This window comes from Colletotrichum gloeosporioides (genome assembly GCF_011800055.1).
Source record: "Colletotrichum gloeosporioides strain Lc1 chromosome Unknown consensus_37, whole genome shotgun sequence".
Lineage (NCBI taxonomy): Eukaryota > Fungi > Ascomycota > Sordariomycetes > Glomerellales > Glomerellaceae > Colletotrichum > Colletotrichum gloeosporioides.
Window position 1 is genome coordinate 561,255 of NW_025544682.1, and position 27,530 is coordinate 588,784.

At 53.8% G+C, this 27,530-nt stretch overlaps 9 protein-coding genes across 9 annotated transcripts; 5 read left to right on the top strand and 4 right to left on the bottom strand.

Annotated features, from left to right (window-relative positions):
* Nucleotides 1-744: 744 nt before the first annotated feature.
* On the top strand, nucleotides 745-1,059 carry GCG54_00004470 (uncharacterized protein; the record flags this gene model as incomplete). The annotated part of the gene is given in 2 exon segments (XM_045404519.1): nucleotides 745-941; nucleotides 954-1,059. The coding sequence occupies 2 exon segments, from the start codon at nucleotides 745-747 to the stop codon at nucleotides 1,057-1,059; spliced, it is 303 nt and encodes a 100-aa protein (XP_045265303.1).
* Nucleotides 1,060-1,098: 39 nt separating this feature from the next.
* Nucleotides 1,099-2,602, top strand: GCG54_00004471 (uncharacterized protein; the record flags this gene model as incomplete). The annotated part of the gene is made up of 2 exons (XM_045404520.1): nucleotides 1,099-1,370; nucleotides 1,432-2,602. 2 exons carry the CDS (start codon nucleotides 1,099-1,101, stop codon nucleotides 2,600-2,602), a joined length of 1,443 nt encoding a protein of 480 aa, XP_045265304.1.
* Nucleotides 2,603-2,885: 283 nt separating this feature from the next.
* GCG54_00004472 (Succinyl-CoA:3-ketoacid coenzyme A transferase 1) lies at nucleotides 2,886-4,652 on the bottom strand (the record flags this gene model as incomplete). Its single annotated transcript, XM_045404521.1, has 3 exons — nucleotides 2,886-3,017; nucleotides 3,075-4,442; nucleotides 4,515-4,652. Coding segments are annotated over 3 exons (1,638 nt in total), but the record flags the coding sequence as incomplete, so codon positions are not given.
* Nucleotides 4,653-6,146: 1,494 nt separating this feature from the next.
* GCG54_00004473 (U3 small nucleolar RNA-associated protein 22) lies at nucleotides 6,147-9,424 on the top strand (the record flags this gene model as incomplete). Its single annotated transcript, XM_045404522.1, has 2 exons — nucleotides 6,147-6,359; nucleotides 6,413-9,424. The coding sequence occupies 2 exons, from the start codon at nucleotides 6,147-6,149 to the stop codon at nucleotides 9,422-9,424; spliced, it is 3,225 nt and encodes a 1,074-aa protein (XP_045265306.1).
* Nucleotides 9,425-9,741: 317 nt separating this feature from the next.
* On the bottom strand, nucleotides 9,742-13,688 carry GCG54_00004474 (Nucleoporin; the record flags this gene model as incomplete). The annotated part of the gene is made up of 3 exons (XM_045404523.1): nucleotides 9,742-10,865; nucleotides 10,915-13,144; nucleotides 13,221-13,688. The coding sequence occupies 3 exons, from the start codon at nucleotides 13,686-13,688 to the stop codon at nucleotides 9,742-9,744; spliced, it is 3,822 nt and encodes a 1,273-aa protein (XP_045265307.1).
* A 1,229-nt stretch (nucleotides 13,689-14,917) lies between these two features.
* Nucleotides 14,918-16,607, top strand: GCG54_00004475 (Ubiquitin carboxyl-terminal hydrolase 2; the record flags this gene model as incomplete). Its single annotated transcript, XM_045404524.1, has 3 exons — nucleotides 14,918-15,367; nucleotides 15,421-15,615; nucleotides 15,669-16,607. The coding sequence occupies 3 exons, from the start codon at nucleotides 14,918-14,920 to the stop codon at nucleotides 16,605-16,607; spliced, it is 1,584 nt and encodes a 527-aa protein (XP_045265308.1).
* A 258-nt stretch (nucleotides 16,608-16,865) lies between these two features.
* Nucleotides 16,866-18,800, bottom strand: GCG54_00004476 (uncharacterized protein; the record flags this gene model as incomplete). Its single annotated transcript, XM_045404525.1, is given in 4 exon segments — nucleotides 16,866-17,094; nucleotides 17,111-18,084; nucleotides 18,133-18,328; nucleotides 18,388-18,800. The coding sequence occupies 4 exon segments, from the start codon at nucleotides 18,798-18,800 to the stop codon at nucleotides 16,866-16,868; spliced, it is 1,812 nt and encodes a 603-aa protein (XP_045265309.1).
* An 895-nt stretch (nucleotides 18,801-19,695) lies between these two features.
* On the top strand, nucleotides 19,696-24,053 carry GCG54_00004477 (Spindle pole body protein pcp1; the record flags this gene model as incomplete). Its single annotated transcript, XM_045404526.1, has 2 exons — nucleotides 19,696-23,681; nucleotides 23,747-24,053. 2 exons carry the CDS (start codon nucleotides 19,696-19,698, stop codon nucleotides 24,051-24,053), a joined length of 4,293 nt encoding a protein of 1,430 aa, XP_045265310.1.
* A 1,019-nt stretch (nucleotides 24,054-25,072) lies between these two features.
* On the bottom strand, nucleotides 25,073-26,994 carry GCG54_00004478 (Metacaspase-1B; the record flags this gene model as incomplete). The annotated part of the gene is made up of 7 exons (XM_045404527.1): nucleotides 25,073-25,098; nucleotides 25,150-25,319; nucleotides 25,705-26,143; nucleotides 26,193-26,579; nucleotides 26,646-26,706; nucleotides 26,762-26,852; nucleotides 26,909-26,994. 7 exons carry the CDS (start codon nucleotides 26,992-26,994, stop codon nucleotides 25,073-25,075), a joined length of 1,260 nt encoding a protein of 419 aa, XP_045265311.1.
* Nucleotides 26,995-27,530: the final 536 nt, after the last annotated feature.

The window sequence follows — 27,530 nt, forward strand, 5'->3', positions numbered from 1 at the left end:
AGGTATCTCAAAGAGTCAAAATGAGGCAAGAGTTGCAACGGATCTGACCCAAGCAGAGAGTTGCAGAGAATAACACCGAATGAGGCCAATGTTGGTGGGTCAAGCCATGCCAGATGCTACTATTGTCAGTGGGACCGCTTATTCTTCCTGTGCTAGAGCTCGATATTGTCATCCATCATTATCATTGTCATCTTCCTTGTTGCATTTATTGTCATCTCTGCCACTATCATCCTCGTTGAAGTTAACAAGTACCGAGGAAATATAGCCGCCCAGATACAGGGAAAGGCGGTTTCTTTTCAGGGTGTCCTAACTTGACGGAGGAGTGAGAACGATTCGCAGGAATGAGGGGCACTGGGTTCATGGGTAAGGCTAAGTACCTGAGGTGCCTAAGGTACCTACCTAAAGGTACGGATACAAGCGGATACCTAAACGTACGTAAGGTACCGAACCAACGGGCATCATCGAGGCCCATTAGTGGCACGGCTCCGGCAAAACAGCAGGGCCGGGCCCACAGTAAAAAAACCAATATCATGGCTCAGAATTCGCTCTGTGTTTAGAATTTTTATCTTTTCCTCTTCACCTAATCATAAAACAATCCTCCTTATTCACTCTGGCTTTCACGTTATCAATGAATGCGCTTGGAGGGGAAATAGGAGGAGAGATGGATAAACTTTCGCCCACTTACCCTCTGACCCGTGGCAGCTTCTGCTGTGTTGGTGATTGGAGAAATTTTCGTGGCGATACATGTTCTCTTCGCCGCCTCTGGCTGAATGCCGCGTGTTTACCACCGCGTTCTTCCCAGTAAACCATTACAAAGCCTGTCGTGACGTCGACACTGGCGCCCCGGTTGTCGATGATGCTGTCACAATTTGCACGCCGTCGCCTCAATTCGCCGTTCCTCCAAGAGACTGGGCCAAAGTGCAAAAAATTTGTCGCACAGTGTAAGCACACAGTGCATTTCGGGATCTAGAGATGTCCGACTCGCAACTGTCATCTCATCTCAAACGTGAGATCTCTGGCGCTCGTATGAACGAAACCCACTACGTGACTATATTATGAACTTGCTCGAATTCGTATCCTCGCAAGGAGCCCAGCACGATGTTTGACCAAACAACGGGACAGGTCTTCAAGGAAGTGACGGCTCCGCGCCCTCCGGACGCCTACCAAAATGGTCGTGACTGGTCCAGGCGAACTGGCCGTCCCCCTCGCAAGGGACGCAGCGGACAGGGCAGAAAGGGTCCCAGGGCATTGGCCGATATGGCTATGCATTTGGTCGCGGAAAACATTGGCGACGTGACGGAGCAGCATCTTGCCCGCGATGATCTGCCAAAGAGGTACCTGTGGAGGATATGGCGCCTGCTGGAAAACAGGTTCGTTCTGCCTCTGCGCATGCGGCAGTGATACCTAACTACATCTAACACTGGCCTTCAGGGGTGTATGCTTCCAGGCATGGAAGATTTTCTCCAAGTTCCTCCTAGCCGAAGACGATGAAAAGACGTTGGCTCTCTATCGCTACCGCCAGCACATTTGTCAACCAACTGAGAACCTGCGTCACTACCTCAGACCGCTCGAGTCTACCGCGTTTGACTTCATCTCCCATCTGGTCATTGCGGGCAACTGCTCCTTTGTCGAAAGGGAGCTGTTACCTCTCGCGAATATGAAAAACCTTGGCATTCTTGAGATCATTAAGCCAGCCGATGAACTTCGCATCGTGTTTCCAAACGTCGACGACCGGCTCATCAGGGGTTGGACTGAGATGAATGACCCCTTTCCACTCCTGAGGATCCTGAGGCTCTGGAGTGATGAGTCGACAACTACACAGTCGCTCAAACACGTGTCCAAATTTCCATCGCTCGTCCTCTACGACGTCAATGCCGCGAGGAGTGACTGGGCCGGAGCCGCTGAAGCTGCCGTTGAAGAAGGCTGGCAAATGGAAGAGCCTGAGCATTGCCCGAATGATACCCTCCTGTGGTATCTGTTGCTTTTCGACTCCGTTGAGGAGAGCAAACCACGACAGCTGCAAGGCCTGGCTCGCAACATAAACGAAGGGCTAATGAACTTTTGTCTGTCCAGCAGCCAGTCCATCAAATTCATTCATGCGCAAGATGCTCCGGCGTTTCTCGATCACTTGGGAGACTCTGCGAAGAGGAACCTGTCCATGTACGTCGACGTGCCAGGCTATGAAGCACAAACTTGTAAGGGATTCCCATTCGAAACCTGGGCTTTTTGGTTGTATTCCTTTATTGGCCAGTTGATCAAGGACAACGACTTGAAGCGAGTTGGCCTGTCTTCGGACATGAGCGTTATTTCAGAGAAGCTGGTTCTCCCCTCCAAACCCCTAGCTTGCTTACAATTGGGCCACCTTGGCGGTAGGCCAGGTATTACACCCGCCGTGTCATACGTGCGAAGAGGATTGTTCTCCACGAGGAGATACACCTTCTTCAGGGTTTCGTCGTCTAGGAAGAACCAGGATTCTGTGCGGAATGCGACAGAACTCATGAAGCCTACGGTACAACTTGGTAACGTCGAGACAGGGTTGAACCCGAACCGCAAGAAAAGAAGGCGTCTGGACGACATTTTACAGTCCTTTTTAGGTTCCTGAAAGTAGTGGCAAACATGGCGCTTTGGTCCTGTGAGGAGCATCCAAAACTTGTACGGGCCAATGACTACCTTTTATGATACCATGGCGTTATCGGTCGCTGGCATCAAACAGTTGGAGAATCACAGCAGACGTGTGTCTCGAGAAATAATTTCATTCGTAAAATTCATGGCTTCATTTTGATCCCCAAAGTTGACGCCGGATTCTAGATGATGACAATAATAAACCCTCCCCAGCAGGTATATGCCTCCTTGCGCTCAGTATCCAAAATCTGCTGTACAGGCCCTTACAACATGGGCTTCAGATCCTCGGCGACGGTAAATGGCGCCTCAGTCTTGCTCTTGATTTCCTCCACCGTCACACCGTCCGCGATCTCAATCAAGGTCAGGCCGTGAGCGAAGTCAACGTCGAAGACACCCTGTCACCCGTGTGTTAGTTCCATTGCAATATCTTGGACGGTGCTTTGTCGACTTACCAGTTCAGTGATGATTCTTGACACGCAAGCACGGCCAGTCAGAGGGAAAGCGCACTGCTTGACAATCTTGGGGTTGCCCTTCTTATCCGTGTGCTCCATGGTGACGACGACCTTGGTGGCGCTGGGGTTGCTCACAAGATCCATGGCACCGCCGAAACCCTTGACCTTACCTGGCAACATCCAGTTCGCAAGATCACCGGTGGAGCTGACCTGCATGGCACCCAGGATAGTGAGGTTGATGCGGCCACTGCGGATCATGCCGAAGCTCTCCTCGCTGCCAAAGACGGCGGCACCGGGCTTGAGCGTGACGGTCTCCTTGCCAGCGTTGATGAGATCGGCATCTTCCTCGCCCTTCTTGGGATAGGGGCCGAGACCCAAAATGCCGTTCTCGGACTGGAGCTGGACCTCGACCTCGGGGCCAACGAAGCCCGGAGCGAGCATCGGCATGCCGATGCCGAGGTTGGCGTACATGCCGTTCTTGAACTCCTTGGCGGCACGTCTGACAATGAGCTCACGCTTCGCGGCAGTGTCGCCGCTGCCGAGCGCCTTCTTGGCATCGGGGTCGTTCTCATCCTTGGCGAAGGTGTACTTCTCAATGTTCTTCTCGGTGGTGCTCTGGATGACGCGCTTGACATAGATACCGGGCAGGTGGACGGCCTCAGGGGAGATCTCACCAGGCTCAACAATGTGTTCAGCCTCGACAATGGTCATCTTGGCGTTGCGGCCCATGGCGCCGTTGAAGTTGTTGGCGGCCAGACGGAATTGGCAGTTTCCGAGCTTGTCAGCCTTGTAGGCCTTGACAAAAGCGTAGTCACCAGCAATGCTCTCCTCGAGGAGGTAGGACTTTCCGTTGAAGACCTTGACGTCCTTGGGGTAGGAGAATTGGTCTGGGGAGCCATCGGCCTTGTTCCTGAGAGGGAGTTCACCGGTCTGGACAACAGTGCCGAAGGCGGCAGGGGTGTAGAAGGCGGGAATGCCCTTGCCGCCAGCAGCGCAGCGCTCGGCGAGGGTGCCCTGAGGGGTGAGCTCGAGCTCGACGTCACCGGTAAGGTACATCTTCTCAAAGGTCTTGTTCTCGCCAATGTAGCTGGCAACCATCTTCTTGATCTGCTTGGTCTTGAGCAGCTGGCCAAGGCCGGAGGTGTCGGTGCCGGCATTGTTGGAGACTGCAGTAAGGCCGGTGATCTCAGGCTTCTTGAGAACCTCGTTAATCAAGGTATCAGGAACACCACATAGGCCGAATCCGCCGCACAAGAGTGTGGAGTTGGACTTCATGTCCTTGAGAGCCTCGGTGGCCGAGGGGTAAACTTTGTTGATCTCTGCCCTACGTGCTGTCGCAGAGAACGCGCGGGCGAGGACCGCAGTCGGCTGTTCATGGCAGGAGAGTCAGTCTGAGCCGAGATTCATTGCGAGGCCTCTAATGGATCCAGGTCTACGTACGTTGGAGCCATGGCGGGCATAGGCTCTCAATGAGCGCGCATACAAAGCTGCTGAAGGCATCGTGATTGTGCTTTGGCCACGAGCGGGACTACGGAGAACAGGCCGAGGGACAGCGTTGGAGACGGATGGGCCGTGGAGCTTTACTCAATGTAAGAGGGTAGCGGAGAAGCATCAACAGAATCAGCGGAGAGGCCAGAGAGGAGTTGGGGAGAGGAAGGGAACAGTTTCTCTTCAAGAGAAGCTGCGCGAGGGGTCCCGGATCAATTTATTGCAGCTACGTGCTCCTAGCATTCAAGGCCGTGGGTTGCCGTCGCTGCGGAAATCGCAGTGTCTAGTGTCTGGGGGGTGTATGCTGCTCCGCCCCTTCGGGATTGAGCTCGGCAAGAGGATGTGGACGATGGATTTACGGTGGGCTTAGACCTGGAAGCTGGTCGCACAGCTCTCGGCATCCCTACCTTGGGGTGTCTTTCAGCGGTTAACCCCCCTCAGGTTCCGCGACTCGGAAAGTGGCGGGGCTAAACGTTTTGGCGCCTGGGCCTGGGGTTGCTGCAGTGGTGCATCGTCGTCGTTGACGCCAATGGAACTGGGGAAAGGGCCCGTGGTACCTGAAGTAGCTTCCCCCATCCACACCCCGCAAAGGCAATTCCACTGTGCCTCAGTGCAGCGGCCCGCAACCTGGATCCCCTCTGAAAAACGGACAGAGTGATGAAAGACGTCCATACTTCCTAATAGCACTGTATGTGCATCCTGCCCTCCGCCCGTTTGTACAGTAAGAAACGGGTAGCGTTTCAAGTCATACGGTACGGTCCGGTTCGGCTGGCGGCGCCGTTTGCCGAAGACTCTGCCGAAGACCTGACTGAGCAGTGTGCGAGTCCGCTCCGATTACTTCCTTTGCAACTATCATGCTTTTTGTGATCAATAAACATGCGCTTAGTTGTTGGTTAGGTCAATGCGATACCGGCGATTGATCCTAGACATATGCATTTAGGAGACGGGCAGCTCGGTCGTCCCTTGCGTGCGTCAATCCAGGCACATACGTCCCTGCTGTGCCTTGGGTACATAACCTTAGGTAGTTTCCGGTGCGTATTCCGGCTCCGGCGCTCGAGCTGCCGCCGTAGTATCTGGTTGCCATCCGATGTCTCTGGGGCTTTTTTCCGAACCATTCCGCTGGGGCGTTCGAACAAAACTCGGTTGCCTTGACAGAACACATGCAAACCATTCAGATTTGTAGACATTGCGAGGCACACTCGGCCAGTTTTACGCATCAGTTAGGGCTCGTAATGTACTCAATCTCCAATTTCCAAGAGAAAACGGCATCACGTCAAGCCTTTGGTGTTTTTTTGTAGAGGTAGAGGAGGCCGATTTGGCCGCAGGTCACAATCTAAAAGACACCAGTGGGGCCGCTGCAGTCCAGGTGTCTTATCGGGCGATCGGTCAGGGATAAATTTTCTCCCACCTCTTATCGGAGCCCCACGCTTCAAAAAATTTCCAGCGTCGCGGTCGTGCATGTCGCAAGCGGGCTGAGGTTGTCGTGCTCCTGTGAGTCTGCAAGCCTACCTTTGCGCTTGTCAGCCTCCAATACACCTGCCCCTTGCACAGAACATTTCTGGGTCTTCCAAACAGTCGTTCAAGATGGAGCAGAGCCCCAAAAGACGCAAGGTCTCCCACCAGGGCAACACGAGGAGTGCAGTCAACATTGCGACGGCGAGCCCGTTTGTGCTGCAGACCGACGAGCTTTTGAAGGAGGTAAAGGTCGATTACACGAAGGCGCTGGACGGCGCGGATAGCCTTCTCCATAAAATCAAGAACCTCATCGATGAAATTGAGTCTCACGGTCCCATCTCCGTTAGTTCATGTCTCATCTTCCCGTTGCGACCTAACATGTTGATGTTTCTTAGATCGCCGAAGCCACCCGCAAGTTCCAAAAGACCCATCGAATCAAGATTCCCTACCCTGAGCCGAAACCGAGCGATGATGCGCCTTACAATCTTTCGTACGAGAAGCCCTCGGCCTACAACGTCGTCGGTAGCTATGTCTCGAGAACCATGGTCAAGGCGCAGGCGAACAAGGGCGTGGACATGATCGTGCAGATGCCAGCGTCGCTTTTCCAAGAAAGAGATTACCAGAGCATGCGCTACTTCTACAGGAGAGCATACTACATTGCCAACATTGCGGCAAGTCTGCGTAAGGAGCTGGGAGACTCCGCTGAGCTGGAATTTGAGTACTTGAACGGAAACAAGCTCCTGCCAATCCTGACCATTCGACCGACCGACGGCACGACTAGCGGAGAAGACAAGGCGTCAAAGGCAGACTTCGTCATCCGTATCATCCCTTGTGCCCCCGGAGGCATCTTTCCCAAGACAAAGTTACATCCCGCAGCCAGCAGCAACCGCATTGGACAACCCGAGAACTCCAAAGAGGCGACACCTTTTTACAGCTCTACTATCAAGGCCGAGGATACCTTCGTCACCTATCTTCGCGTTCTCACGCGTGCCAAGACCGATTGCGCAGCTTTTACGGATGCTTGCATACTAGGGAGGATTTGGCTCCAACAGAGAGGCTTGGGGAGCTCGCTTTCTGCCGGCGGCTTTGGTCATTTTGAGTGGGCGGTCATGATGGCACTTCTTCTCCAAACAGGCGGTCGCAACGGCCAACCCGCTCTATCTTCGGCATTGAGTAGCACCGAGCTTTTCAAGGCCACTGTGCACTTCCTCGCCTCCACCGAGTTCTCAAAGAAGCCTTTTATCTTCGGTACTTACGAGCAGGGAACCGACATTGTTCGCGAGAATGGCCCTGTCATGTTCGATCCCGACCGTGAGGTAAATATTCTGTATAAGATGAGCCCTTGGTCAGCGAGCCTGCTTCATTTCCACGCCTGCACGACCATGGAGGTGCTCAATGACCCCCTAGCCAACCAGTTCGAGCCGACATTTATCACCAAAGCCGACGTGCCATTGCAGCTTTTCGACGCCATCTTCGAGATTCGCAACGTTGATAGCCATTCGAAGAGCAATAGCCCCGATCGACGCGGAGCTGTTTGGGATCTTAGTTTCAAGGCAAACACCATTCTCAAGAAGGCCCTGAAGGACAGATCGCAGTTGATTCACTTCCAGACAAAGGATACTGCATCGTGGCCCATCGCAGGCAAAGAGCCCCGCAACATTGCTAACATCCAGGTGGGCGTCATTTTTCATTCGGCTAACATGGGCCGGTTGATGGAGTACGGTCCCTCCGCTGAGCTTGAAAAGGAGGCGGCCAAGTTCCGGAAGTTCTGGGGCGACAAGGCCGAGCTGCGACGTTTCCAGGATGGCAGCATTCTTGAGTGCGTACCGTGGAACAACAAGACCGCGGCCGGCATTTGCGAGGAAATCGTTCGATACGCTCTTCAACGCCATTTGAGCCTCGGCCCTGGTGACCTTCGATTCCATGATGCCGAACCCCCCTCATCTCTGGGCATCACCCCTCTCGATAAGGATGCCTTCGAGGCGGCGAGGAAGGCCTTCCGAACCCTGGAGTCAGACATTCGCGGCTTGGAAGACTTACCCCTCTCTATCAGGCAGTTGTCGCCTGTTGTACCAGAACTTCGATCGTCCTCTGTCACCCCGCCATTCGCCGCCTACCAAAAGACCCCTCCACCTATGGATGTAAACTTGTATCTTGAGGTGTCGAGCAAGTGGCCGGAGAACCTGGTCGCAATCCAGGAAACCAAGATCGAGTTTCTGCTTGACATCGACCGAAGATTGAAGGCCGTCAATGACAACATCACAACCAGCCTGGGCCGCGACAACGCAGCTCGTGAGATCGACAACCTGGCGTATCTCGACATCATTTACGACACCGGCGCCGCGTTCCGCCTGCGCATCTTTGCCGAGCCGGAGGAGACACTTCTTGACAGGCAAGCCAAGAACAAGACGCTCGACCCTCAGACGAGGGTAGACGCCGAGGAAGCCCTTTTTGACATCAACTGGCGGTATAAGCACCTCCCACTGCACACGCAGACGATCACAACTTACTGCACCCGCTTCACCACACTGTCAACAACAATTCGTCTTGTCAAGCATTGGTTCAACGCCCACAAGCTTGCCAGCCACATCAGTGAAGAGCTCATTGAGCTCCTTGTCTTGCGCGTGTTCCTCCAGCCACACCCCTGGAAGACCCCGTCCAGCGCTATGTCGGGCTTCCTACGGACTATCCTCTTCCTCTCGAGATGGGACTGGCGCGATGAGCCCCTCGTTGTTGACTCCTCAGACAACATGTCCGCAGAAGATAGAGCCGTCGTCCAAAAACACCTGGAGGCCTGGCGTGCTCGCGATCCCAACATGAACCACGCTGTCCTCTTTGTCGCCACCCCGCACGACCATGCAGGATTAGCTTACACCCGCCATGGGCCCTCCAAGCTCCTCGCAACCCGAATGACTCGTCTCGCCAAGGCTGCCAGCAAGCTCATCAGAGAGCAAGGCATCGCCCTCGACGTCGCTCAACTCTTCCAGCCCTCGCTCAGCGACTATGACGTCCTCATCCATCTATCGACCTCAGGCTTGAAGCGCGTGGTCCGCGATTCCGCCGCCGAGGCCGGCATTCGCCACTCTCTCTTCAAGAATCTTGACGCGCGTACGGGCAAGGTGCCCTTCCCCCTGAGCAGGCCACCGGCGGCGGTCCTGCTCAACGAGCTGCAGACGGCGTACGAGGATACTCTCATCTTCTTCCACGGCGCTCCCGAAGACTCCATCATCGGTGCCATCTGGCAGCCCAAGCTGCGGAGACAAAACTTCCGCGTCGGTCTGCCGTACAACTTCCGCCAAGTGGATGGAGAAGAAGACGACGTGGTTGAAGTCAACAAAATCGCTGTCTTGCTCGAAATTGCAAGGATCGGGGGCGACGTGGTCAAAAAAATTGAGGACATGTCATAAGTACAGGGAAATACATTTGTATATATTTGACATGTTGGCATAGCGAACCGGGAAAAGGTAGATAAAAGTCAGCGATCGAAGGATCACACACCAAGTATGAAAATGCTCAGTCAATTGTTTCCGAGCAGATGCCTACTAAAAGAAAATGTCTTTGGTCATGCTGAGTATAGTCCTATTCAACCCGATTCCCCTTGATGAAACGCCATGCCATGATATAAAATGCCTATGCACACCAAGACGCTCGTATGCACACAAACATCCCAACCCCTTCGTGAGTCCAATAGAACCCGCACAACCCCCGAGTTCATTCAAGTCATCTATTGCAGGAGCTTCTGGTCCCGGCTGCTGTCTGCGACCTGCTGGGTAGAGAAGGCGCAGAATTTGTCCTTAATGGCGACCACCTCGTACGTTCCTTCTTGGCTTGCACGGATGATCTTGCTGCTCTCGTACGAAACGTCGTGTCGGGTCTCAAGCACCACGCTCTTCTGGCCCTTCTTGGCGTTGGAGCTTCGAGTGTACGTAAACTCGTACGGCGGCGTGCCCCAGAACTCGAAAAGGATCTCGACCTCGTTGCCTTCATGGATATCCACGCGAGTCTGTCTGCCCCTGCTGATTTTGACAGCGGGGAGTGGGTGAATCTTCTTAGTAATGTCAACAGAGGCACGACACTCTGATGCCTTGTCAGAGATGGAGGTGATGGTGAAGTCCCCAGGAGATTCGGCGATACGGCGGAAGTTGGTTGTGCCCGATTTGGCCTTGCGTTGGTGCCCCTGGAAATCATACCAGATCTCGAAGGGAGGCGTGCCGGAGAGCGTGTAAGCGATACGTTCGCCGACGCAGTAGTCCTCTCGGCTCTCCAGGGGGTAGATTGCAGGCGCGTCGTAAAGGTGGACTTGCACGGTCGGCGCTCCGATTTCATACTTCTTCTGACAGCCACGAGCATCTCTAACCTCGCGAATGCGGACATGTTGGATTCCGAGGCGCAAGTGCTGTCTGGGGATGTGGATGCCGTAAGAGTTAGACTGAATGGACGGGATTCTGTACGTCTCAGGGACAGTGCCGCTGTGATGCTTGATCTCAATTTCCACGTAAAAAGGAGCGACACCATTCAGCGTAATGGGGATGGTGTCCTCGCTCTCTTGCTCGGTTTTGCAGTACTTGAACGACTGGCCAGGCTTCACGAAGGAGGCGGACGGCTTGGCGTTAACCCGCTGGTTGAGGGTGAGAGGGCTGAAGTTTCTGTCGCTGTTGTAGAGATTATCTGCTAACGCGGAGAACTTGTACGCATATTCTCCAGGCTTCGAGGTATCCATGCCAATGGATGCCTTATTGAGAGCGGTATCGAATTCCTTCCGGATGCTGGATCCAGAATTCTTACCAGAACCAGTTCCCGGGAAGGGCTTGTGGCGAAGATCGTATTCGACACGGAAAGGGGCCGAACCTATCAAATTATCAGTCCGGAGCTCTGTGGAATGAGACGAACACCTTACCCTTGAGGCTGACCTCGAACGAATCGATATCACCTTCACATACATCACGCTTCACAAATGCAGCTGCATCCGAAATTATGGTATCAGTCTGGACCAGCTTGATCTCAGGGCGAGGATACCAGTCAATCTTGAACTGGGATGCCTGGGGGTCCACAATGCCAGGACAGCTGTCAGCGACATCAATGATTTCGTAGGTACCGCGGGACTTGACAGTAAGGATCTCATTGGCGTTCCTCGCCGTCTTCTTGAGAACAACATCGCCGGCTTCAACGTTGCGGTACGATACAGTCCAAGGGCCGTCGCCCTGAAGACGAAGCGGCAGATCAACCTTGGTGTTCTCGACTGCCATAATGTTTCGCTTGTTTTCAACCAGACCGAATGCTGCTCTGGGCCGTTGCCGTCGGACAGAGACCTTAAGCTCGTCCTTGAGGAAGGTCCGGCAGCCAGATTTATCCTGAACGCTGTTGAGGGCAAGAGTGTATTCGCCGCCCTTGGCCAGGGGCTTGGTCTTGATTCTGTAGTTGTTGTCCTGGATATCGGTGACGCGCTCGGATTTGCGCTTGCCATCATGAACAACTTCCCACTCCAAAGAGAAGGGAGCGTCTCCCAGGAGTAAGATATCGACCTCGACCTGCTCCTCAAGACAGGCGCTGATGGCTCCCGTAGGATGTTGAATGATTGCAGAAGCGGCAGGCTTCACATCCGTCTCCAGCACCATGTTGGGTCCGCTCAAGGGTTGCCCCTTGTAGATGGCATCGTCAATCTGCTTGAAGATGTACTTGTGGTGGCCTGCAGCCGTCGGCCTCAGCTCGATTTGCTGTCTAAGTCCGCTGACATCGACACGCTCTCTTCTGACGTTGCCATTCTGATCAACAACGTCGTACCGGACTTGGAAGGGCGGGGTCCCGATAAGATCCAAATCCACACGAAGTCCAACGGAGTTGCCGGCGCATTTGTCGGGGATCTCCTCCGCCCGCAAGGATAGCTGGGGCTCGAGAGGGTTGAGCAACAGACATGAGGAAGGTTCTTGGATCTCCCCCTCGCACGATCCGCTAACCACTGACTTGAGCGTGTAGAGACCAGGCTCCAAGACTGATGGCTTGTCATGGGAGTTCTTGGCGGCGTAGGAACCGATGGAAACCTTGCTTCCATGATCTCCGCTGTTCGTCAGAGAATCAACTGGCGAAAACTCCCAGGTCAAAGTGTGGGAAGTGTCCGGGGATGACTTTTCCGGTATCGAGAAATTAATTGGCAGTTTGGCCCGATGGTCCTTTGCTACTTTGATGGGATTCCGCAAATCGCACCCTCGCAGACTAGCCTTGGGGCGCTGCTTGACCAAGAAGTTACGCACCAGGTGCTTGGGCCGGGGACGCACGTCAACCTCCTCGGGATTCTGAACGTATTTCTGGACATTGCCGAAACCATCCTGAACCTCATCCACGGCATACTGCCAATCTCCTGCGGAATCCAGAGTTTCGTTGAGTCGCACAGCCACGGATTGAGGCTTCACCCAAGAAGTATCATCGTCGTTCCCGCGGGTCAGCTGTGAAGAGGGCGAACCGAGTAAGGGCGACATGTAATCATCCGGCTGCAGGCTCTGAAAGTGAAAGCTGCGGTCGTTACCGTTGATTCTGCGGCTGTACTGAATCTTCAACGGCGGGGTTCCGGTGACGTCAATGAAAAGATCCGACAAGTCCCTGATACATCGGCCTGCATCGTCGGGAGTGCGGAATGCAGCTTTCGGGCAGGGGACAACGTAGGTATCCTTCGTAGCGCGCTGAACCTCAAGCTTGTACTCGTCCAGTACCTTGCCAAGACGGTAGACACCCGTTTTCTTAACCGAGTACTCGATGGCAACAGCGACAGGGTTGGAATCCACCGTCTGGTCCTTGATCTGCTTCGCAATCTTCTTGACCTCCCGGCTAGACAACTTTATCGTTTCCTCCTGATTGGTGTCAAGGTCGATGCGAATGAGCTCCATTTCGGCGGGAATGGTCGAGTTGAACTGGATGGGCAGCTTGACGGTGTCGCGATCCTCACCGATGCAGAAAGGAATTTGCTCAAAGTTGAGCACGGCTGACCCTTCCGGAAGGATGTTGATGATCTGCCTTCCCATAATCAACGAATGGTTGTGCAAGATGCTCGAGACCTTGACGGTGTGTTCGGATACGGCCACTTCTCGATCGTAGAAAACCTTCATGAAGCCAACGAGCCATGGCTGCAGTGGAATCTGCACCTCAAGTTAGTTAACCAAGGTTTTTCTTTGCTCAAGGTCCAAGACGGGAGCTTGGCATCGGCAGACGCACGGGAACGTTGAACATCAACATGAAGTTGAAGAAGGCATGGGAGAGGAAAATAGCCATGACAACAGGTTGCGAAAGCTCCAGCCATGGTATCCTCATTTCAGGCAGGCCGAAGAGGAATCCGAAGTCGATGAAGACCCATTTCAAAAACAGCCAGGCCGAAGTGTCGTTGTCCTCGACAAGCTTGATCCAGTCGTAGAACCTCCATGCCAAAAGGCCAATGTATATCGCACAAGCGTAGGTGCGTTGTTGCGGTGCATCGAGGATTGTCAGGGGAATGACGGGTTCCGACGGAGGGGCGCCTCTCGAGGCATTCTCGGGAGCCAAGGGGAGGGATGACGATGTCCGCGTGGACTTTTGCGAGGATACCGATGAGTTTGGATCGGGATCTTGACGTCGGGATCTGCCTGGGGCCGCGGTCGCTGGTGTTTGTGGGAAACCACCAGTCCGCTGTCTCGGTGTTGCGCTCATCGCATGCCGTAATTAGGAGCGCTTCATACGATCGTTGGACGTGGTCGATGTCGCCGGAGAATAACGGAAGCCTTGCAACTAAATAAGGAAGGTCGAAGGAGTATGGAAAGGGCTTGCCCGGCGATGCAAGCTACTCTTGGCGTCGTGAAGCTGGAGAATCTGGCTGCTGAACACAGAGCTTCAAAATTTCCTGTGAATGCTCGTCACGTCCAAACGCGCCCGGCAACAACACCCACTTGCGATGACGCGGGATGTTCTGATTGGCTTACGGTGCGTCTCATGGGCCAAATAGCGGATACTAACAGGGCGACAGCTGTTTACAGGTTTTTGGTGGTGTGTTTGCCTGTGCGAGCATCTGTAGGTACCGGGGGAAACAGACAGTGGAGCCTGCCAACCAGCTTTATTCCCGGTCAACCCCCAAAAAAGCTGGGGGGTCGGCTGCGCTAAGGTACCTAAGGAAGGTATGGAAAGCGCTGGGTTGACGTCGTCCCTTCCTGTTCAATCCCCGCCATCATGCTTCGGAGCTTCTTTTGATAGACCGCCCATGTTAGACTGAACACAGCACGAAATCTAACCCACGTCTTATTATTGTAAGCAAAGAAAGGCGTTTAGAATAATTGGTGCGCGACCTCAGCAAGGACTGGAATAGTGTTGGTTCTGTGCGTTCTAAGGCAGATACCTCAGCTGATAAGCGCCAGGTACGTACGTCCTCATGAACCTCCCTTTTTCTCTCCATGCCTAGTCGATTCCTGTAACATTTCCTCTGGTCGAACGCATGGTTTTCTCTTTCTTAACCGATTTCCAGAATTCCTTATCAGTTGATATGGTCATCTGAAACGGTCACAGTCAGCCTTCTCTGCCTCCTGTTTCGTGCTCAACTCAACCACGCTATCGGTTGCTTTCTTCACTTCGCGTCTCTTTCGGCCACCTTCGTTAAAGACAAGCTCGTACAGACTCTTACACCCACCGCATGTCATGCATACATGAAGCTCCTTGTTTCATGAACGAGAAAGGTTTTGATTCTTTTTTGACGTCATCATTTGCGTTGTCGAGGCGTTTTATACCTTCTCTTTTTACTTGCCACATCGCCATCGACCCGGCGCCATATGGCCGTCTTGCCACAATTGCTCCTGAGCTGGCCACATTTCATTCATAGGATCCTCTCTTCATTCTCCTGCGCTCCCCAGCTCTCTATTCACTACATCCCGATATCTTGACCGGTCGTTACGATGTTAGGAGCGGGTCGTCCCAACACGGGCCGGATACATCTGCGAAGCCGCAAGGCGGAACCAGTCGCAGTTGAGAAGGGGCAAAACCTTTGCCGGTCAAACTCTGACGATGATGTTTCCCCGGCAGTTGAGCGCGACATCTATAACATTGGGACCAGTCCAGGGGCAGCGGTCGACCCTGCTGTGGCTGACCTCCGTATTCTCGACACGCCAGACGCCAACACCAGAAAAAGGAAGCAGTTGCCAAACGGGGCAATGGAAGAATCAGCGATGGGTAATTCCCGGCGAAACCCTAAGCGAAAGGCAACAGAAGCCGCCGCTACTGCAACGAGTGCCGTCGCAACTCGAGAAGCTAGGCAATCGAACATCTTACTCCGGGAAGCATTGGAACCCATCAGCAAAGACGAGCTCCAGGAGTGGGAAGGTTGGTGCGAGGTGGAGTCGGAACCGGTGCGTGTCTTATTTTCTCTGCCTGCAGTATGAGACCTGACCTTTCAGCATAGGCGTTCTTCAACGCCATTATCCGAGAGATGGGCGTGAAAGATGTGAAGGTCCAAGAGGTCTTTTCCGTTGACGAAGACTACGTCGCAACTATGCCCCAGCCCGTGTATGGGTTCATCTTTCTATACCAATACTTCTCGGAGAATTACGAGGACGACGAAGTGGTTGACGGGCGAGATCTCTGGTTCGCCAATCAGGTTTGTGCCCATGATATTGCCTTTGCACAGTGTTTGACTGACCGTTTTCTTAGACGACGGACAACGCGTGTGCCACGGTTGCCCTGACCAACATCTTGATGAATAGCGCCGGGGTCGAACTCGGCACGAAGCTTCAGGAGTTCAAGGACGCCACGAGTCATCTCAGTACACCGCTCCGCGGTCATGCCCTCAGCTCCAACACGTTCATACGCTCTGTACATAACTCTTTCACCCGCAGAATGGACCACCTAAATGCAGATCTCTTTCTTGAAAACGAAGCCAGCGAGTCGAAGAAAAAGCAGCGCAGGGGGCCGGCCAAGGCCAGGAAGACAAAGAAGCAGAAGGTCAACTCCGAATCGGGATACCACTTCATCGCCTACGTTCCAGCTAATGGCTCGGTGTGGGAGCTTGACGGCCTCAAAACTCGACCGGTTTGTCTTGGACCACTGGAAGACGGCGTCCACTGGACAAACCTGGTTCGTCCCGACATCCAGGCGCGCATGCTTCAATTCGAAGAAAGCGCACTCTCTTTCAATCTCCTGGCCCTCTGCAAGAATCCCCTCGCCCTCATATCTGGGAAACTTGCGAGCACAATTCGGTCCTTTGAAGTACTTAACAGTCGCACCAAACACCTCGCCGAATGGGAGACTTTAGTTGCTGGCAACGACCAACCATTGAGGGCCGACGAGAAAGATCGTCTTGCTGGGTTTGGGATCGAGCGAGAAGATATCGAACGAGCAGCCATGAATTCAAACCTAGAGAGGAAGCTCAACAACCCTTCTATGGAGGCAATGGAGCTTTTCGAGGTCTATAGTGATTTGGTTATGACGCAGAAGTCTTTGATGGGGGAATATAACGGGGAGATCGCCTTCATGAAGGAAGACGAAGATCGCGTACATGGACGGCAGAAGGATCACACGCTAGCGATCCACCAATGGGTGCAAAAGCTTGCGGACCATGGAGTTCTTGCCGACTGGGCTGCTAATCTGTGATTTTTTGGGGCGCGACTCAGGAGTTGGGAGTTCACAAGAATTGAGGGAAGTCTGCACTGCGTAGGCGTTTGGTTTGTGGGCAAAGTGATAGACGGATGCGCTGGATAGAGCTATGTCTATCCAGAACACAAGAGCATCCAGTGAGGCACCCATTCTATGGTCTAAGACATATGGGAGCAATGATAAACACCTCGGCTAAAAAGTTTGCATTGCTTCAATTCGGACAATGTGCTGGCCTGAGGACATTGATTCCACTTATCACAGTGGCGTGTAAACCATCTCATCATTCGATGGAATGAACCTGCAGCTTTTCCGATCAAACCGCTTGAAAAAGAGTCCTGTGTCTGTAAACATGGCGCCTGCCGCCTCGTCTGGATCCCGGATAAGCTCGAGGCTTGAGGCTTTAACAAGGGAAAAGGTTCCCTGCATGTTCGGAGGTGTTCTTCTTGGGTGTAAGTCTTGGCGCATTACTCTCCACTCAAAAGGTCTAGGAGGAAACTCACAACAGCCTGTAGTAGAGAATTGACCCTGAAGGCGGCACCTCTCCGTCGATGACGACTGCCACAAACCCGTACCTGCCATGTCTGACGACGTGCCCAATTTGGTATTCCATGTGATTCTGGGGTTCGCGGAGTACGGGCCGCTGCTCATCGGCCCGTCTTATCAGTCGAAGTATATACTCCGGGTTAGGCGCGGCCAGGAAGACATCTCCATGGGGCTGAGGACGGTTGAAATAGATCTTTTCAACCAGCCAAGCATCATCAAACCTCAAGGAGTTGAAACGGAGTGCGAAGTGCGACGTAACGTCAACAAACGCTCCTGGATCGAGCAGTGTTGTTGCCCATGCAGCGGCGTACACAGATAACTCCATGTTCTGAAGAGGTGTACCGGTCCTTAGCCCGGCGAGTCTCTCAATCGAAACGTCTTGGGAAGTCATGACGAGATTTGTATGCCGAATATTGTGAGCCAACCGCCCGATCATTGTCGACACTGCTGCAGGCGCCATTGTGTCGACATCTAGGCTACGCCATCCCACCTGAGATATAAAGTGCCGAAGAGTCTCTTTGCTGAACTCTTCGTCGCCCCCATATGGGTCCAGATACATTCTCTCAAGCGGCTTCTGGATATTTGTCAACGTAGACCCGTCAAGTCTTGTATCTTTGGTGGCAAACACCATTACGAGCACATGTCCCGGGAGAGCGCAGCAGTGAGCGTTGATGCCTAGTCTCTCTCCAATGCAGCAGAAGATGGCGGCCGACACCATAGGTAGTGATTGATGAGCTTCATCGCGCAGCGCATGTCCGATGAGGCAGTTTCGCAAATTGCGATAATTTGTTTCCGGATTGCTCATGCCGGTCAAATTCTTTGATCTTAGCCATCTATTCAATGCCAATGCCTGATCGCGGATGCACATGCCGCCGAAGTCTGGGTGGTCGGTGATGAAGTCATCTGCCAGCCCATTCAATGTTTTGGAAACCTATGGTCTGTCAGCCAGCAGCCACAAAGGCGCCTGGGAGAGCTTTACATCGTCAACGTCACCAACGTCATCCGGGAGGACAAACATATCAAACGCAGCCAGGGCACGCTCCAGCCTACGAGGGACGACCGTTGGGGTCTGGTCAGTTCTCCATGCTTCTTCTGCTTCCGAACTCCGTAAGCTGTCCCATATTTGAATGGCGACGCCCCGACGAATGCTGGCGAGCATTGCGTTGCTAAAGTACCTGATGCCGATTAAGTCAGCCAACAGCAATCCGATGTCAAACTCTCGCCTGTAGCATACCTCCGAGATAAGACATCTTCGGCCAGCTCAGGCGTCTGTGCTTGATTTAAGAGGAAGTCTTTCGCATCGAGCCCCAGCAGGCATATCTCTTCAAATTTCTGAACCCGGCCATGCTTAGTTGTCAGGACCCCGTCGAAGAGGCTGGCAACTCTAGCGTTACGTCGCATACGGCAGAGAAAAAGACGCTTCCAGGATACCCTTGAGGCCGGCTCTAGTAATTTATCGCGAAACTGATGTTCCGGGTGCCAATACTTGAATGAGTGCAGACAGTAGTATCGCCATAGGATAGGCTCGTTGGCGAGATGGTGTAAGCGTCTTGATGAAGGGTGAACAGAGAGCAGGTTGTCCTCTGCTGAGACGTAGTGAAGGATCTGGAGAAGTATCTCATCCGGGACCTGGGCGAGAGAGAGCATGGCGGCGGGAGGGGCCATGGGCCACGCACAATGCCTCACCGTCGGAAACCCGAAGATCGGAACGGATGACGGCAGTGCATGCGGCGGAGTCTGCAAGACTTATACTAGGTAGCGCCCGCGTATTGCTAGGGAAGGTGCAGGCGTAATTTGAACGTCCCTGATTTCGAGGAGGGTGAGTTAAAGGCCAGGTTGTTCGTATCAAAAGTCCTTTGCAACGGTGGCTTGGGGAAGCGACATTGGTGATGAAGTTGACTTTGGAATGCCGCTCCCGGCTGAGTGGTTGCATCACAAATCAAAGTCTCTCTCGCACCTCGAGTGTCTCAAGCTGTGGCGGTCGCATAAGGTGCCCGCCACACACAGGGCTCCACTTCGCTGCTCCCACCACCTTCCGTTGACGTTGGCGGAAGGGGAAAAAAAGAAAAGAGTGGACCCAACTTGCTGGGACCATTGAGCATGCGCTGCGGGGAGGCAAACACACTGTGATTGGCTGAGCGTGGGCCGAAAGCAATTGGGCACACAAAGGCTGGAGGGAAAAAACCGTGCCCGGGCGCCCCCAGCAAAGTGAAGTGTACCTGCGCTATTCCCAAACAGGTATCCAGTAAACAACAACGCGCCAACCCGATGACCGCGAACCCTTGGGTCCAGGGTACACCTCAAATCCCACTTTCAACACCGCGACTGACCGGGCTCTAATTATCACGATCCAAGCTTTGCTCTTATCGCGCAGTTCCTGCTCTACGTCGCTTCGCTTCCCTGCTTGCTTTGTTTTGTATCACCGCCTGCTCTTCAGACCTCCTACCTTCGGCTCCCCAAATTACTGCCATGTTCACTACCACGAGACCACATTTCTAACTCGCGCATCCATTCACCCCTCTGTTAGTCGAACGCGGTCGAGATGGTCCAACCTGGCGTCGACGGCCTCGACACGCCGCGCACAAACGTTGGCGACGCGACATATCTCAGACAGCCAGACTTCGATATTTCGCAAGAAGCCTCCTTCCAGTCACCGGCAAAAGGCAGCAACAACTTGCTCCAGCAATTGCGCAATGGCCGTTCTGGCGGCATCAACCTTCGCACCCCGCGGGGTCGCGCTCCCTTCATGGACCGAAAGAACCTGCCTGCAGGGCTGGGAGGGGCAGAGTTCACCCCAATGCTCAAGTCTGCAACAAGAAATAGCGCGCGCCGCGGCTTCGGCAAGGAGAACGGTGCCGTGCCCAACACACCTGCACTCGATCAGCTCGATGGAGACATGACGCCAATTCCCAATATCGACACCTCCATGTACCAATCCCGTTCTTTTGCGGACCGCACACCGCTCCCCGAAGTCGACAGTACAAGCACGACATCTACACCGCTAGTCGTATTACCACGTCGAGATGGCAAAGGCCCGTTGCAGGATGGTAATCAACTCTCGCTACGAGAGCAGGAGAACGTCATCGATAAGATCGAGAAGGAAAACTTTGGCCTCAAGTTGAAGATCCATTTCCTCGAGGAGGCTCTGCGGAAGGCCGGCCCCGGGTTTAGCGAGGCCGCTCTGAAGGAGAACACGGATCTCAAGGTCGACAAAGTGACAATGCAGAGGGAGCTTCACAAGTACAAAAAGCATTTGACTTCGGCGGAAAAGGACCTTGAGAGTTACCGTCAACAAATGATGGAGCTGCAGGAGAAGGCCAAAAAGAAGTATGCGGACCAAAAGCAGCTGGCCGAGATTGAGCGCCTGCAACGCGCCTTGGAGGACAGGGAAGCCGACCTTGACGACATGCAACGCCAACTGGATCGGGATCAACAAGACCAAGGCCAAGTGGATAAACTCCAGGACGAACTTGGCGATCTTGAGGCCGAGATCCGCGAGAAGGACCGCATCATCGGCGATCATGAAGACGAAATCGACGACCTCAAGTCCAAGTTGGAGGATATGGAAGACAAGATGAAGGATACACAACGACGGATGATCGAGCTTGAGCAGAATGCGCAATCTAAGGACGGTTTAGATGATGCAAGAGATATTATTGACGACCTGGAAACGAACGTGCGCCGCTTGGAGGAGCAAGTCGACGAAATGAAGGGCAAGCTGAACCAGGCCATTGCGGACAAGGAGCAGGCCAAGGGCGACCTCGATGAGCTTCAGGAGGAATTGGCGAACAAATCTGTCATGACCAAGGGCCTCTCCCGCCAGAAAGAAGAGAAGCTTCTGCGGTTACAGACTGAGCTGGAAGAAGCAGACACGAGGTTCGCGGATCTTGAGAAGCAACTGTCCGACGTTGTCAAGGAGAATGACAGCCTCAAAGCCGCCGCCAAAGAAAGCCTCCGCAAACGCGAAGCTGCAGACCGAGAAAACCGATCACAACTTGGAAGGATCGAGAAGCAGCTTTCTGAGATCACCAGAGAGAAAGATGAACTGAAGGCAGCCGCTCAGGAGGGCCGCCAGGAGCGTGCACTTTCCGATCGGGAGCACCAGTCATTACTCAATCAGGTGGAGGACCTTCGGAGCGAATTGCAACAAACATTGGACGAAAAGAACCTGTTGCAGACTCGGCACGACGCATTGACAAACGAGTCAAAGTCTTTACAACGCGACGTGGAACGCCTTCAGCACTCTGTTGACGAACTGGAAGAGAGTCTCGCTCAGGAGAGAGACCATGCCTTGGAGATTGAACGTGACATTCGCAGTCAGTACAGGGGCGAGATCGACCGACTCAACGACGACATCTCCGATCTACAAGCCGAGATTCGCGAGAAGGATAACCTTTACGATAATGATAGTGAAAAATGGGAGACTGACCGTCAAACGCTGGAGTCTGGACGAGAACGGGCGGAAGAAAAGGCGGCCGGGCTAGAGCGAACTATCGAAAAGTTGCGCGAAGCAGAGGGTAACCTGTCGTCAAAGGAATCAAGATTACAGGAAGCTCTTGAGAGCGAAGCCCAGCGCCACAAAGACGAGCAGGCATCTCTAAGCCGACAAATCGATGATCTCCAGCAAAACCTCGAGACACGGCAAGCCATGCTTACGGACCTGCGCAACGAGCTCTCCCAGGTCCAGGACGAACTCCGTCAAACGCAGCTCGACTACCAAGCGCAGACAGAGAGAATTGAGGCACTGGAGGACGAAGTCGAAGTCTTGCAGACGACTCTGGACGAGGAATCTGAGCACTCTCGGGAGGAACTGGAGGCGGCTAGGAAAGAATGCGATGCACTGAATCAACAACTGGATGAGCTTCGCCGTTCAGCAGATCTAGCTCGAGGCTCAGCATCGACGTCACAGGAAAACGCTACGAAGTCCAACCAGACAATCGACCGCCTCCGAGCGCAGCTTGACGAAGCAACCTCTCTCGTGTCCAAGTTGAATGGGGAGAAGGAATCCCTCCAAGATCAATTGCAGAAACAGCTTTTGGACTCAACTGCCCAGGCAACTAAGGTCTCTCGCGAGAAGCAGACACTCCAGGATCAACTTGCAAATCTCAACCTTGAGATGCATTCTTTGCGAAGCTCTTTGGCCGAGGCACAAGCAGAACGAGACGAGGTCGACAGTGAGATGAAACGCATGCACAACAATGGCGAGGAGACACTACGCGTCGACCGGGAGCGACTGGACCTGAGGACAGCCAAGATGAAGCTGGACAACGAGGTGCGAAGACTCAAGGATGAGAATAAGATCTTGATGGACCAGATGCAGCTGGCCGAGAAGTCTCTCGAAGAGGAGATTGAGAAGGCTGCCGAAGAGGAGGATCGTCTCAACCAGGAGATTCGTCAACTCCAGGTCAAGCTCCGGGAAGTCTCTTCGTCGGAGGGTCATGAATCCGCTGCTACAAGACGCACCATCCGCGAACTTGAGCGCCGTATCAAAGATTACGAGGATCAGTTGGCGATGACACAACAACTGCCCGCCAACAACCCGGGTGAAGGTAATAGCGAAATATCCCTCATCCGCCGCGATCTTTCAACCGCGCGGCAGAAGGAGAGGGAATACCTTCAACGTGAGGCAGCACACAAGGACGTCGTCAGAGGCCTCAAGAAGCAAATCACAGAGCTCGAGAGCAAAGCCCACGATGCTGAAATGTCCCGCCTGATAATGTCACCAGCGTCATCAAGCCCCTCGGCTAGGAAGTCCGAGGTCGTGGAGCTTCGCCACCAACTGTCTTCGGCACAGCAGTCCATCCACGACCTGAAGACAAAGGCACGCGACGCCGAACGCAGGGCGACACAACTCGAGCGAGACTTCCAGACCCAACTTGAAGAACTCGAAGATCAAAAGCTTTCCCTCGAGCAGGCTCTTGATGATGCGGAGCGGGAGTCTGGAGAAGCCGCTGCCCTTCACGAGAAAGCTTTGGGCAGACTAAAGCAGAAGCTCGAGAGAGCTGAGCAGGATCGCCAAATCGCCGGCCATAGCCGCCGTGACGTCGGCAACATGTCATCTTCCGAGCGCAAGGGTCTCCAAAATATGCTCCGGAGGACACAGTCAGAGGCTGATGCACTGGAACACGACGTGATCCAGCAGCAGGAGACCATTGACACCCTCATGGCCGCTGAGGCGTCGCTCCGGTGCAAACTGGAAAGGGCTCGCAGCGAACGCGCAGCTTACCGCGTGACTGCTGAGAAGTTGCAGAAGGATATCCGCGACCTCAAGTCTCAGGCTGCCTCAGACGCCAAGGACCAGCGCAACGTCCACTTCATCGATGAGAGAATGAGAGAGACGGACGAGGCACTCGAGACTGTCATCCGGGCAGCCGAGAATGCGGATGCGAAGCACACCAAGGAGCTTCGCGGCATGACCCTACAGATGGAGTGGATGCAGGCACGGTGGAAGCGGGAGGTCAGCTTGCGTGCGGATGCTGCATACGCAAAGAAGTTCTTGCAGCTGGAGCTCGATGTTGCTAATGCATGGTACGTTTCCCCCAGTCTGCTAGCCGTTACGCCATTCGTCTCCCATACTGACAGTCAAACTACAGCAACAAGGCCCAGCTGCGCGAACTGGAGCAGATTCGGTGTGACCTGCTTGGGAGCCGCCGACCTCTGCCACCGACATCCTCGGCGCTCGCGAAGAAGGGCACTACCGGCGGCGCCGGTCCCGGGCGACCGACGCTCAAGACGGTGGCGACGATGGCGCGCTTCATTGCCCGGATGCGCATCTCTGCGCGTGAGTGGGCCAAGCACGAAGCCACGCGCCGTAAACTGGCGGATTGCGTCGACGAGATGCGCAAGACCAAGAGGAGGAAGCAGCTCAAGGTGGTGTCAACAGGCCACGTCGAGGCCTAATGGAAAATCTGCCCACAGATGGTCCTGAGAAAGGTGATGAGGGATGGCGACAAGTGCTCAAAGGGATCATCTCAATAGTGCCTTTCTCTTTCTCTCTCTCGATTGGGCCGCGTTGCAGCCGAGCTGAAGATGCAGCGGCATGATCGGGCATCCCCTCACGCATATCCGCATTAGCACGGTGTTTTTATTTGGTCGTTGTGTTTTCCCCCTTGTAGTATTGCATATTGCTGCAGACCCTTGACGTAGCATCGGGAGCGAACGAACGAAAAGGTGTTTGGTTTGCGACCCTGTTTCCCTATTTGACCATGATGGCGGTTTGGAGAAGGGCTAGCTCAAAGGGGACAGACAGGACAGGTGGCTGGGGGTTTTGATGGGCAACACAACTCTGGACGATTATTGGCTCGCTGTTCACTACTACCCATCACCGTTCTCATTTGTCCAGCTGGGCAATGCTGGCAATGCATACAGAACGGTTTCCTGTTGGTTGGTCGGGGTCGATTGGATTGGTAACGGGATGGAGAAACGGGAGTCTGGATTGGTTGCTTTACTCGTTTGTCTCTTTCTTATTTTCTGCCTGTTTCCCAGTGCGGCATGGTGGAGAACAGACTGCATCAACCATAGATACCTTAGACAGTTGGTTTTCTGGATTCCGAAATACATGCGGTCCCGCATGCAAGCTTCGCTCCGGACTAAGCAAGTCCAGATTCTCACACTTCTCTTCGCACTATCGAGTCCGGATGGCCCAAGCAGCTTTTGTGAAATTCATTTTCACGAGCCACCGAATGAGGGAGGGATACACTGTGTCTTGTACCACCAAGGCAACAACCAAGCGAGGTTGCCAACAGCAAAAGCATTTCCCAGAATACCCAAAGTTCCAGTTTTCGCCAACCCAACCTTTCCCTTTCCGTTATGATTGCCGTGTCCACCTACCACGTCTTTCAAACCTGATGATAGTCTTTCGAGGCCGAAATAGGGAACAAGGACATATACAGGGCGGACCGGCCGTTACGTGGGGTATATTACATGACGAAGAGAAGATTGGTGTCTTTCGTGCCGCGTTAGCATGGGTGTTTCATACGTGCGCGATATTGCATACTCAGAGGGTGACTGCAAGACAGCTGCGGCTTTTGCGTATAGCGAGTGGCAAGTTCGTCGCGAATGCTATTGAGAAGCTGTACGTAGCTCTGCTGGGGATTCTTCTTGAGAGCTGTGATGAAGGCCCAAGACATGGCGCCAGTGGCTTGAGCCGCAATCGTTGCATCGGCCCTAAGTTACAGATTAGTGTTCAAGTCCTGCAGGTGCACAGGGGAAAGAGACAATGTTGGTTCCCTGCCACACTTGCGGCTTGAGGTACAAGAAACGACCCAACGTGACTCGTCGCCCTAGATACAATGCTGCACCGCAAATACGGTTGCGCCTTGCTCTAGAGCGTGTGTGACATCGCTGGTCTACTACAGTGGTCCCGTGAATATGGACAAGAACAGCCACCCAAGTCCCTCGCTTTGCACAATTCGCTTGTTGCCTTCTCGCCCGGAGAAACGTGAACTCAAACATAGGAGCCTACCCCAGCAGGAATACGATGACGAGGTGGCTCAGATTACAGAAAGAAAAGCAAGGGTATCATGAGATGAAATAGAAAAGGGGGCCATACGAGGTCTGGTCGTCTTTGCTTCCCGAGAACATGACGACATCTGCTGGAGATGTCTTCGTAGCCATTGCGCGATTGTGGGCGTCTTCTCCGGTGGTGGCCTTCTTGAAGAAGCCCATGATGTTGCTTGCAACGCCACCAAGGTCGCCTTGGCTGTATGATGAAATAACACCAAGAAGTCCTTGGCCAGCTTCCTTGGCTAAGTTGGGCTCCTTGAGGATACCCTGGGTTGAGTAAATGTACGGCAAGTCGAGGGCAGTACCGGAGTGACACGAATCGAAAATGGCTGTGAGCCTCACACCAGCTTGTAGCGGCTGCACCATGATCCTGTGCATCTCATCGTCCGTGATGTGACCGGTCTGGCGGAAGTCCACGGGGTAAATGACCTCATCATACCCGTCGTCCTCATCACCGTCAAGATCTTTGGTTTGACCGCCGTGACCTGCGCGCGTCAGCATATGAGACAGCATTCGTGCCGTATACCGGCATACCTGAATAGTGGAAGAAAAGAGAGTCATTCGGCCTCGCGTCCTTCACCAGCCAGTGCATAGCTCTGAGCAGGTTCTGTTTCGTCGGCTGGCTCATAGGGTTCTGCTGATCGTCTGTCAGGAGGACCATGTCCTCTCGCTTGTATCCGAATCGTTCCACAAGGTAAGCTGACATGTTCTTCACGTCATTGATGCATCCACGCAGCTGGCCACGTTGGCCAAAATAATTGATGCCAATCAGAAGTGCCTTTCTCCGACCAGTGCAATTGGAATATTGAAAATTGTAGCCATTAGGAGCACCATGACCGAATCCCTGTGGTTGACTCGGCGGCGGCGGCGGAGCATTGTGATTCCCATGCATGTACGCGTTCGAGTTCACTGTGGGCATCCCTGTGGAAAGTGAGCACATTGGCTCGTAACGAGACAAAAGCTCTCTCAGAGCTCTGCGGGACTTACCAGGACGGTTGTTGTAATTTGGCTGAGGCGGGTAGCCGCCATATTGCTGAGGAGGAGGAGGCTGAGCGGCATATCAGTTGATGAAGCAGGAGACTGAGAAGAGTTGTGAATCGTACTTGATTATATCCGTATGGTTGAGGAGAAGGCTGTTGATAGCCGTACGCCGACCCTTGGGGAGGGTATCCATTGTAGCCTTGTTGAGGCGGGCTTTGCGACAAGATGTCAGCGTGGACGCGTGTGCAGGGAGATTTCTTGAGCCATACGGGTAGTAACCGCCCGGAGGCGCATATTGCTGTTGAGGAGGCGGACCACCTTGATATCCTCCGTAGTGACCCGGATACCCAGACATCCTGGCGGTATGGTCCTTGGATTGGGTAGGTTTCGGTCAGACGGTCCGCCCGGTAGGCGTCTCAAGAACGAAAGCTCGACGAAGTGTTCTGGACGAAGATCTGCACAAAGCAAAACGGACCGGGGAGTTGGAGTTTCTTATAGGATTTGCGACGATTTCGATCGAGAGACGGCGAGGGGGGGAGCGAGGAAGTTGGAGGAGGACAAGGTAGGTCGTGCGGGAGGCAGATGCGCGTGCTTGGGTCTTGGGACTAGTCGAGTGACAACGGGACCAATGTCAGCGGTTGGTGAGAGCGAGAACGGTTCGAGCTATGGCGACGGGAGTATTTTTTGATAGCGCCAGCAAGGGCACTAGCTGACAAGCCTACCTTAAAGCGGGAGATGGGTCATGCAGCAAGGGTGGATTGGATGGTAGGCGGTATTGCTAGCTGGATTTGCTTCGGCTGGCGGTTGAGGGAGTCGGCTTGGGCGAGGGACGGATCGGGATGGAGGACGTATTCGGTCGAGGTAGGCGCCTGTTGATGCAAAGACTGGTGG